The sequence below is a fragment of the Giraffa tippelskirchi genome, chromosome X (genome assembly GCF_054371585.1).
Source record: "Giraffa tippelskirchi isolate mGirTip1 chromosome X, T2T-mGirTip1v1.2.pri, whole genome shotgun sequence".
NCBI lineage: Eukaryota > Metazoa > Chordata > Mammalia > Artiodactyla > Giraffidae > Giraffa > Giraffa tippelskirchi.
The window spans coordinates 5,776,516-5,788,790 of record NC_137289.1 but is presented as its reverse complement, the minus strand read 5'-3'; the positions used below and the strand labels follow the sequence as shown (position 1 = coordinate 5,788,790).

General features: G+C 40.1%; 1 protein-coding gene across 2 annotated transcripts in view; it reads right to left on the bottom strand.

The window, feature by feature from the left end:
- The window catches only part of TMEM185A (transmembrane protein 185A), a 38,191-nt gene that overhangs the window by 7,846 nt on the left and 18,070 nt on the right, over positions 1–12,275 (bottom strand). For both annotated transcript variants that reach the window (XM_081567085.1, XM_081567086.1), the window contains exons 2-3: positions 5,544–5,720; positions 2,986–3,193 (exon numbers count right to left, since the gene is read on the bottom strand). In XM_081567085.1, coding sequence (XP_081423211.1) covers positions 2,986–3,193; positions 5,544–5,720 — 385 coding nt within the window. The remainder of the gene's footprint in view (positions 1–2,985; positions 3,194–5,543; positions 5,721–12,275) is intronic.

The following is a 12,275-nucleotide window of genomic DNA, read 5'->3' as shown; positions in this document are numbered from 1 at the left end:
TCTCCACTGCAGCCTTCCTGCCAGGGCCCAGAGTCAGCTCTCCCTGAGGCACTTCCGTTGAAGGCCATCCCCTAGGGAGTCGATCATCCCCCGCCCCTGGCCTCCTTCACCCTGTGCCATAGCTTCCCATAGCCTCTTGTCTCTCCAGAAGCCACCGTAGCCTGGATTCCCCAAATCAGGACACAGGCGCACAGCTGCATTCCCTTCCCCATGCTCTAGGCTCAGTCACTGCCCATGTCTTCCACCATGCAGACTTCTCTAGGGTCCCTAGCTCAGTCTCTGTCCTAGTGCCCCATAGGTGGCCCTCCTGCTGGCTCCAGCACTTGCTGCTCTTCAACAGCTCACCACCACCTACAGAATGAAAATCACAGGACACTACCCAACCTGGCCCAGGGCTGCCCCAAAGCTCCCAGTTCCCTGGGAAGTTAGTGATTCAGCCATTCCTTCCAAGGCCTATGGGCCAAAAGAAACATCTAATGGTTCCACTGACTTAAGTCATTAGATCTAAAAGGAATACTGACGTCCTAAGTAGCCCTCTATGGATATTTACATAGCACTGCCTTCTCATCACAGAGAAAGCTAACAACCTAGACTCTTCTATGACACCATCTAAATGAATGTAGTGTCACCTAACAATAAAACCCAAACTATGTGGAGTTATTAGTTCACTGTGTGTCCCCGCAGATGTCAGGGATCACTGCATCTCCCTTAAAAATGCTCAATATCCCATGGTGCCCTGTGAGCACCCTGTGGTGCCCTGGGCAGCTGGGCATCACCTTGAAGACTAAGGACTGGCCCTCAGTCAGCCCAATCCCTTTCTACAGCCTCCCTACTTCTCCCTAGTGCCTTCATTTACACTTTAAGCTCCAGGCATTTTTTTTGTGTGTGTGTGTGTATGGAAAAATACAAATAATGTAAAACTTACCATCTTAATTCTCTTTAAGGGTATAGTTTAACAGTATTAAGTATATTCATATTACTACCACATGACTATGGCTGTGAAACCATCACCACTTTCCATCTCCAGGACTCTCTGCATCTTGCAAAACTGTGCTTCAGTCATATCTGAGCCACTGGTTCATTCAACATGATAGACTTCCTTCTACGTCTATGGCTTCTTATGTTATTTCCTCTGCCTGAATAATACCATCCCCTTTCCTACCTGCACAGGGCACCCTGCCACATCCTGACTCCTCCTGCATGGCCCTGGGGGAGCCTAGGCCCACTAACCCCTAGCCAATGAGTACTCCTCCTGGGACACAAGAACCAAGACGGGGCTCAAGTCTTGGCACATGGTTTCTTCTCGCAGGTAGATTGCTAAGAGTGTGACCCTATGAGCAACATATTTTCTAGAACTCTGCAGTAGGAAAATATGGTTTTATGCCTAGTATAGTCCTAGCCCTGGTATATGCTTTCATTTTCTAAGAAATAAAGTTCCAAATTTTTAGTTTTCTTTAACCTCCTCCTCAGCTCCCATCCAACAGTATTTACATAACTTTCCCAGTGCTTTTCAACCTGGGTAATGCTGCTTGCCCGGGGAGGAGCTAGGAAATGTGCACAGACCCTACTGGATGTGACAATAACCTGCGGGAGCACATCCACTAGTGTTTACTAGGCAGACATCAGCAGTAAGTGACCTGAAATGCAGGGCACAGTCCTGCTCAAAAAGACATCTCCTATCCCAAAGGCCAACAGCATATCCAGCCCCCACTGAGAAACACTGCCCCAAATAGGCAAAATCTAGAATGTTTAATGTCAGTGATTTTGCTTAATATACAAATTATTTTTAAACCTTGGTATTATTACTTCATTTGCTCAGATGGTAGAAAAAAATGCAAAGCAAAAGAGGCATAAGGTAGAAAGGTAAGTGTGACTGGCTGGAAATGGCACCTTCAACAAATATGGGGAATACAGATTTGGGGGAAGTGAGGTAGGAGCCTGGAGCTCATGTGGAAATCAGAGTTGAGAAATGCAGATTCAGGAGGTGAGAGCACAGAAGTGGCAGAGGAGGCAGGAAGTGTGAACGAGATCATTCAGAGGAAGTGTGCAGTGAGGACAGAAAATGCCCAAGGTTAGGATCCTGATGCTGGGAAAGATTGAAGGCAGGATGAGAAGGGGATGACAGAGGATGAGATGGTTGGGTGGCATCACCAACTCGATCGACATGAGTTTGAGCAAGCTCTGGGAGTTGGTGAGGGACAGGGAGGCCTGGTGTGCTACAGTCCATGGGGTCACAAAGAGTCGGACACGGCTGAGTGACTGAACTGAGGATCCTAAGAAACAGCAACTTGTGAGGAACAGATGGAAGAAGAATTCAGTGAAGAAGCTGAATACAGGCTGAGGTAGCCAGATTGGTGGAGGGACCCAGAGTGGTCAGTGAGATGAGAGCTCCAAAGGCCTCCAGATGAGGCTGCAGGACACGGGGGTGCGGTGGTGGTGGTGGTGGTGCAGTGCCAAAGCAGACAGCATGGCTGTAGTACTTGGTCATTTCATAAAAAAATAGTCTAGGTATTGCTGTGAGGGTACTGACTTTAACTAAAGGAGATTCTCCTCGATGGTATGGCTAGATCTCATCCAATCAGCTAAAGGGCCTTAGGAGCAAAGACCGTGGTTTCCTGGAGAGGGAGAAATCCTGCTGAATCTCCAGCCCCCGTAAGCACGTGAGCCAGCACCTTCCAATTAGCCTCCTATGTGAACACCTATCTACATATCTGCAACTGTATCTCCATCTGCATCTATCCTACTGGGTCTGTTTCTCAGGAGAAGCTGGCTGATCCAGGTGCACAGGGACAGACATGAAGCAGGAAGAAGCCTGATGGCGTGGGTGAAAAACCAGTGTTTAAGTCAAGAAAGAGAAACATGATTATTTCCTTCATCTTTCGTTTCCTTATATACCATGATCTAGTATTAGTGATCAACCTCTTCTATCACAGTAACTGATCAAAAGATTCTGATTAAAACCTTCCTAAATATATGAATTCTCACCTCCAGTGACCTGTCATGGCGAAAGCCCCAAACACAAGCTGCCACAGACACGGGGGAAACGAAGAAGAGCGGCATGAAGACCAGGAGCCAGAAGTGGCTGCCTCTCTCAATCCTGTCGCACACCAGCACTTCGAACATCAGCAGCAGCAAGTGGATGCCCACTGCGATTAGCATGGCCTTGAACTCCACACATGTTTCCCCTTCTGCTCTAAAGAGGGACAGAAGAAAAAGAAAAAACCATCCTCAGTTCAGAATCTCCATAGTGAGCAAGCAGCCCAGCACACCAACTTACATGGATACTCTGGATTGTATTTGTAAATCTGACAAAAGGCAAAGGGAAATCAGGTAGAAAGCTAAGTTAACATTCCTCTTTAAGGGGCAATCTTTCAAACATCAAAGAACTACTACATGACAAGAAATGAACATTTACAACCAAACCAGACTTAAGAGTTTTAACTGAATATCCTCAGAAGCAATACCACAGTTATTATTTCCTGACAGTGTACATTAACACTTTTGTTCATAAATTTAAAATCAAATGCTTCCAAGTTTATTTAAGCTGATTGCTTCTACTGCTAACAGCTGACACATATCCCTTAAATCTCATGATCCCCGTCTCTCAATGAATTAAAAACCATGTAAATCACATTTCATGCAATACATAAAAAAAACTCTAGTTTTATTGCATAAGTGTCTGTTATATTTCAAGAAAATATAGCAACTGTTGTTAGGTGCTATTTTAAAATGCAAATAAAATCATGAATGCCTTTTTATTTTCCTTCCTATTCCATTAGGATAAACTAACACCTGAAGATGCTAAAGAAGAGCCATTAAAACTGTTCTTTAAATCAGTTTAAGCTGCTTACGGATCATGCATGGACTTAATAGGTTAACAATTAAAAAAAATAAGGCCACTATTCAGGAAAATGGTTAAAAATGCATCTGCAAGGCCAACAATGCACCTAATTCAACATATAGGTTAACATCTGTGATGTATCATGTTGGTGTGAGTTTAGGACACAGAGAAAATGAGATCAGAAGTTATATTCTGTAAGACCCGACAATGTTCCACTGGACAATGTTGACGCTAGAATGATCATGTCTGTACATTCAGGACATTCAACTACACATATACAATTCCTTTTCTTAAGGGAATCTTGAAAGGTATCTTAAACCAACAGAGAAAAGGTCAAATAGTTTCTAAACAACTAGTGGAACTTAAACTGTTTAGCAATTTCACTTTTCATTCTTTGAGTAGCAAAGGTTGTTGTTCAGTCACTAAGTCGTGTCTGACTCTTTGTGACCCTATGGACTGCAGCATGCCAGGCACCTCTACCCCTTACTATCTCCTGAAGTTTGCTCAAACTCATGTCCATTGAGTCATGAGTTTAACTGACTCATTAGAAAAGACCCTGATGCTGGGAAAGATTAAAGGCAAAAGGAGAAGGGGGCAGCAGAGAATGAGCACACATTAGATATCTGAAAATATCTCATAAAAAAATAAAAGATTTGTGGCCATACAGGTAATCTTAAAAAAAATCTAAGAATTTTTAAAAATCTAAGTTACACACTAATGTCCCCCATCTGCTAAGGCTCTCTGTGTGGCTATTTTCAAGTTCTTAGGTACATATGTGGTAACATATTTCAGATGATTTAAATCTTATTTTTAAAGTTCATAATGAAGATTTAAACAAGTTGAGATGGTCCCAACTTACATACTTTTCTCATATGAGCAGCTGCATGTGTCCCCCTCTTCTCTCCCCACCTGCCTACTTGGCATTCTATCACTCCTTACCTGTCTGATGATGGTTTAGAATAGCTCACCCCCCAAGTCTCCCCTTTTCCTTTCCAAAGTGGCAGACTTTGCAAGAGAGAGCATAGAGACTCTTGTGGGCCTCAGCAGCAGCAGGCTGTGCACTGGAGTTAAGCCCACGACAGGAACTTGGACCGACTGAGGCATCCAAGAAGAAAGATGTGAGGGGAGGGAGTGAAGGGAAAGAGTGCACCTCTTCCTGGCCCCCAGGGCTCTATTCTCCTTCACAGCATCTGGGTCTCATCTTTTCCACTCTCAGGGCCTCACTGTATCCTGGCCAAGCTGCTTCCCCCACACCACTAATAGGCCTAAAATCCCAGAACTAGGAGATTGGGGTAAGGGTAGACCCAGTTCCAGGAATTAACAGAGAAGGGTATATCCCTGATGGCCAAAACTAGAACTTTGATTTGTAGAACTGCTCCTACAAACATGATGGTTTCATACTTCCTTGTCTAGCATGGTGTAACAGTTCTATATTTTGGATGCATTTTAGATTACATAAGCTTTTGTGGGTTGGCTAGGAATGTAAGCACCTAAAATAACAGTGCTTTTGTTTAACAATGGCTATCAAACACTTAATTTTTAAAAACTTAGAATAGAAATGAGCTTGCTTATATTATAGCTCTTCTAAAACCTCAGACAGGTAGAAAAGAAAATACTCCTTACTTTATGAGAAGTGAAAAACAAGATACGCCCCCCCACATGCCCAGGGTAGAGACCAACAGGTTTTATAAAGCAGTATTACCGATACTGGGGATTTCGTGCCCAGACTCCAGTTCCAACTGAGGCTCCAACAATGACCATTAACTTCCACAGCCATATTGGAGCAAAAACAGCCCAGTAACTCCACTGAATGATGCCATCTAGACGAAGGGCCAGCAACACAGAGAACAGCAGCAGACAGGCATAGATGAGGAATTTACTAGGAGAAAAACAAAACGATTAAAGAAGATTCACATTACAAATAGGTGATATTAAAATGAGGTGTGATAACAGCATTACTTTTTAGCGTGTGAAAAGAATCACAAATTCAATAATCATATATTGAAAATTCTATGTAGAAGACATACTGTTGTTAAAGGATAAGAGAAATATAAAGAAGACTAAAACCAGTTCCCTGCATTCCAGGGCTTCCTGGTAAGAGGAAGTCCATACAGAAACATATATAACATGCATATGTAAGAATGATTCTACGGGTAGAATGTGATGGCAGCCCACAGAGGAAACATGGATTCTGTCTGAGGGGACTGCGAAGTAAAGAAGTGATAAGCCTGAAGCTGGTCCAGAGGACACAGGGAAAGCTACCAGGCAGGAAAGGATATGAGATGAGGAAGCATTCCAAGCAGAAGGAACTAGCCATCAAGACATGGAGACTGAAAAAAGTTGACAGTTCAAGATATGGTCAAGTTCTGTCACTAACTATTTGATTCTATTTTTTAAAAAGTAGCCACCTGCCATATTCATATATATACAGTAATATTTTAATGCATGTGTTAGTCTTTTGGTGACTGAATTATACACATACATACACTCATATTTTACATAAAACAGACTTCATGAAGAAGATGTTTTAAAAATATTTCGATGCATGAGACAAATGCTCAGGGCTGGGGCAATGGGATGACCCAGAGGGATGGGATGGGGAGGGAGGTGGGAGGGGGGTTCAGGATGGGGAACACATGTAAACCCATGGCTGATTCATGTCAATGTATGGCAAAAACCACTACAATATTGTAAAGTAATTAGCCCCCAACTAAAATAAATAAATTTATTAAAAAAATAAAAATATTAATTAGAAATTACATTGTTAAGGACTTCTACTTACAACTTTGGTAAAATAAGAGGAATGGAGCTTTCCTTCCCACCTTAAAAAGAAACTGGATGAAATATATGAAACAACAGTTTTCAAACACTGGGCAACAGGCAGTGAAGGACCATGATGGCAGAAAGAAATTTTAAAAAAAAGGAAATAAACTCTATTAATGCCCCAGCTTATGGCCTGGAGGCAAATTTCAGACTGCAGTAAGAAGGCAGTTAAAATCTAACCCTATTGCCAATTACATCAAATGTAAATGTTCTCAGTGTGTGTGAAAGTCGCAGAGTCATGTCCGACTCTTTGCGACCCCATGAACTGTAGCCCACCAGGCTCCTCTGTCCATGGAATTCTGCAGGCAAGAATACTGCAGCGGGTTGCCATTTCCTACTTCAGAAGATCTTTCCTTACCCAATGCTTAGTAGAATAGATCTCAAGTCAACAATCTATGATCCACCTTAAGAAACTAGGAAGAGAAGGAAATTTTTAAAAAATGAATGGAAGTCAATAATAAATATATACACAAATATCAATGAACTACATAAGAAAGATGTTAGAGAAAAATCAATGAAACTAAAAGCTGTTTCTTTGAAAAGATAAAAAAAAAGCAGAGACATTACTTTGCTGACAAAGGTCCATTAGTCAAAGCTATGGTTTTTCCAGTAGTCATGTATGGATGTGAGAGTTGGACCATAAAGAAAGCTGAGCTCCAAAGACTTGATACTTTTGAACTGTGGTGTTGGAGAAGACTTGAGAGTCCCTTGGACTGCAAGGAGATCCAACTAGCCAATCCTAAAGGAGATCAGTCCTGAATATTCTTTGGAAGGACTGATGCTGAAGCTGAAATGCCAATACTTTGGCCACTTGATGCGAATTGCTGACTGATTGGAAAAGACCCTGATGCTGGGGACAATTGAAGGCAGGAGGAGAGGGGGACGACAGAGGATGAGATGGTTGGATGGCATCACTGACTCAATGGACATGAATTTGTGTAGGCTCCAGGAGTTGTTGATGGACAGGGAAGCCTGGTGTGCTGCAGTCCATGGGGTTGCAAAGAGTCGGACATGACTGAGTGACTGAACTGAGCTGATAGCTACAGTGATCAGGAAAAAAATCTGTAGACACGAATTACTAATACCAGGAATGAAAGTAGGGACATCACGACAAATCCTACAGGTATTAGAAGTGGATATTATGAACAGCTTCATGCAAGCAAATTTCTTGAAATAAATACATTATTAAAGTTCACACAAGAAAAAAAATACGTTCATATTCTTATATCTATTTAAAAAACAACAGAAACTGTAGTTAGAATCAGTCTCACAAAAAAATGTCAGGCCCAGACAAAATCTACCAAACACAAAAGGAAGAAATAGTACCAATTTTTCACAAACTCTTGCAGAAAAAGATGAGAGAGGAACATTTCCCAATTTATTTTATGAAGCTAGTAGCATTACCCTGATACTCAAACCTGACCAAGAAAGAAAACTACAAAGCAGTATCCTTCATGAAAGACAGATGCAAATCCCCTAAAAAACAGGAAATTGAATCCAACAATATATAGAAAGAATACTGCATTATGACTAAGTGTGGTTTAGCCAGGACTGCAAGTTTGGCTTAACATTTGAAATCAATGTGATTCACTGTATTAATAGAATGAAAAAGAGAAGCCATATGATTATTTCAACAGTTCCAGGAGAAACATTTGACATAACTCACTACTCATTCAAGATAAAAGCTCTAAGCAAATTAGGAATAGAAGAGTATCTAGAAAAAACCTGACACGGTCTCCTTCAGTGTCTGCTGCCGAGGGCTCTGGGCCTTTGGACTTGGACTTCCCTGGTGGCTCAACTGGTATAGAATCTGCCTGCAATGCAGAAGACCTGGGCTCAATCCCTGGGTTAGGAAGATCCCCTGGAGAAGGGAATGGCTACCCACTCCAGTATTCTGGCCTGGAGAATTCCATGGACTGTATAGTCCATGGGTTGCAGAGAGTCGGACACGCATGAGCGACTTTCACTTTTAGAAAAAAACCTAGTTAAAAATGCTTAATGGTGAAAGACTAAATACTTTCCCCCTAAGATGGTAAACAAGAAGTATGTCCACTTCAATACAACTAATCAACATTGTACTGGAAGCCCTAGCCACAAATATAATACAAGAAAAGGAATAAAAAGGATAAAGATTTGGAAAGGAAGGAGTAAATCTAATATTTGCAGACAATGTGACTGTCTATGTAGAAAATCCTAAGTACTCAACCAAAAATCTACTAAACCTAATTAGTGAATTTAGTAAAGTTGCAGGATACAAGGTAAATAAATGAAAAAAAATTTACTGCATTTCTATATGCTAACAATGAGAAAATGGACACAGATTTTTAAAAACTATAATTTACTGCAACTTTCCTATAAACAATAATATTTAAAATCAGAAGTTTATGAAAAAACTACCATTTACAACAGTATCAAAGTATGAAATACCTAGAGACAAATTTAACAAAATATCTGCAAGACTTAGATTCTGAAACCTAACAAACACTGCCAAAAAATTTTTTTGCTTTGCTAAGTTGCTTCAGTCTTTGTGACCCCATGGACTGCAGCCCACCAGGCTCCTCTGTCCATGGGATTTCCCAGGCAAGAATACTGGAGTGGGTTGCCATTTCCTTCTCCAGGGATCTTCCCCACCCAGGGATCGAGCCTGTGTCTCTCACATCTCCTGCACTGGCAGGGAGTTCTTTACCACTAGCCCTACCTGAGAAGTCTTAAAATTAAAGATCTAAACAAATGGAGAGATCCACCATTTTTACAGATTAAAAAATTCAATACTGTTAAAATTTACATCCTCTATTCATTTCCTATGGTTGCTATAACAAATTACCATGAACATGATGGTTTAAAACAACACACATTTATTCTCTTATAGTTCTGCAGGCTAAAGGTGCAAAATGGGGTTCACTAGGTTAAAACTAAGGTGTCAGCAGAGACATGCTCCCTCCAGAGACTAGGAGAGAATCCATTCCTTGCCTTTTCAAGTTTCTAGAGCTGCATTCCCTGTACTCCTTTGAGCCTCTTCCTCCATCATTAATATCAGAAGGGCAGCATCTTCAAATGTCTTTCTCTGCTTCAATCACATTGTCTTCTCTTTATAGTATCTCCTCTGCCTCCTTCTTATATGGAAACCTATGAATGTATTTAGAGCCCACGTGGATAAACCAGGATATTCTCCCTATCTCAAGATCTGTAACTTAATCATATATTTTGCCATATAAGGTAATATTCACCTTTTTGCCAGAGAAGGTAATATACACAGGTTCCATGGATTAGTAAGTAGATATCTTTGAGGGACATTATTTAGCCTACCATACTCATCACATTATTCTAAAGAGTCAATGTAAGCAGTCCCATTTGCTTATTTATGCTTTTGTTGCTTCTGCCTGAGGAGACATATTAAAAAAATACTGCTAAGACTGATGTCAAAGAGCATACTGCCTATGTTTTCTTCGAGGAGTTTTATGGTTTTGGGTCTTACATTTAAGTTGTTAATCCAAATTGAGTTCATTTCTGTATATGGTATGAGGAAGTAGTCTAGTTTGATAATATCTGACACATGTCAAAATTACTATTATCAAAAGGACAACAGATAACAAGTGTTGGTGAGGATGTGGAGAAAAAGGAATCCACATGCAATGTTGGCCAGAATGTAAACTGCTGCAGCCACTATGAAAAATGATATGGAGGTTCCTTAAAAACTTAAAAATAGAACTATCAAGTGCTCCAGCAATTCGACTCTTGGGGATTTAGCTGAAGAAAAAAAACATTAATTCCAAAACATATATGTACCCTTATGTTTATTTCAGCCTTATTTACAAAAGCTAAAATATACAGGCAACCTAAGTGCCCATGAAGAGATGACTGTTTAAAGAACATGTGGGGAGTGTGTGTGTGTGTGCGTGCATGCGTGTGTGTTTGTGTATGTGTAATGGAATATTACTCAGCCACAAAAAAATAATGAAATCATGTCATTTGTGACAACTCGGATGAACCTACACGGCATTATACTAGTGAAATAAGTTAGAGAAAGACAAATATAATGTAGCTGCATTTATATGTAGATTCTAGAAAAAGAAGTAAACAAAACAGAAACAGAGTCATGGGTACAGAGAATAAACAGGTGGTGGGAGGAAGGGAGGAGAGAGAACTAGGTAAGGGAGATTCAGAAGTAGAACTTCCAGCCACAAAATAAAGAAGCTATGGGTATGAAATATACAGTGTGGGGAATATAGTCCCCTTTTAGTGCTAAACAAAAGTAATATAGTGTCTTTGAATAGTGACAGATGGTAACTAGACATTGTGGCGACCATTTAAAAATGTATAGAAATATTGAATCACTATGTTGTACAACAGGAACTATTTAACAACATAATGTTGTGGGTGAATTATACCTCAAAAACAAACAAACCTATAGAAAAAGATATTAGATGTGTGGTTACTGGAGGTTGGGGTGGGGCAAGGGGGAGTTGGATGAAGGTAGTCAAAACGTAGAAAATTCCTTTATAGGTATTAGAGAGGAATTTTACAACATGATAAATGTAATTAACACTGTGGTATGTTATATATGAAAGTTGTTGAGAGTAAACCCTAAGAGTTCTCATCACAATGAAAAACATTTTTTTCTTTTATTTTCGTATATGAGATGATTTATCTGCACCACCAGGGAAGTCCTATATGAGATGATTAATGTTCACTAAACTTATTGTGGTAATAATTTCATGAGGTATGTAAGTCAAATAATTATGCTGTACACCCTAAACTTACACAGTGCTGCATGTCATCTATATTTCAATAAAACTGCAAGAAAAAAATACATGCAATATCTGAAAAGGGCAACAAAGCAAAGCACAATAAAACAAGGTATGCCTGTATACATTTAAGGTTCCACCATGCCTTTTCAAGGCTTGATAGCTCATTTCCTTTTAGTGCTAAACAATATTCCACTGGATGCACCAGTTTATTTATACATACACCCATCGAGGGACATCTTGGTTGCTTCCAAGTTTTGGCAATTATGATTAAAGCTGCTATAAATATATAGAAAAAAAGATTCAATGCAATCTCAATGAAAGTCCAAGCAGCCTCTTCTGGAGAAATTAACATACTAATTCTAAAAATTATATGAAAATGCAAAAGACTTCAAATGGACAGAACAATTATGAGAGAGAACAAAGTTGGAGAAACTATACTATGTGCTTATATTGCATGCTTTTATGACTTAACTATAGAACTACAGTAATCAAGAAAATGCAGAGACAGAATAGAATAGAGTCCAAAAACATACCCATACATACATGGCCAAAGATGCCAAGGCAATTCAGTAGAGAAAGAACTGGGCTTCCATAAATGGTGCTGAAACAACTGGATAGATAGGAATAATGAGCCTAGACTCTTAACCTCACAGCATATGACAACTGTTGCTAAGGACACGGAGCAAATGGAACCCTCATATATTGCTAGTAGGAATGCAAAACAGTGCAGCCACTTTAGAAAACACCTTGGTAGTTTCTCATAAAGTTAAGCATACAGTTACTCTACAGCTCAGCAACCCCATACCTAGGTATTTACTTAAGAAAAAGGAAAACATATGTCCACAAAAAGACTCCTATTCAAA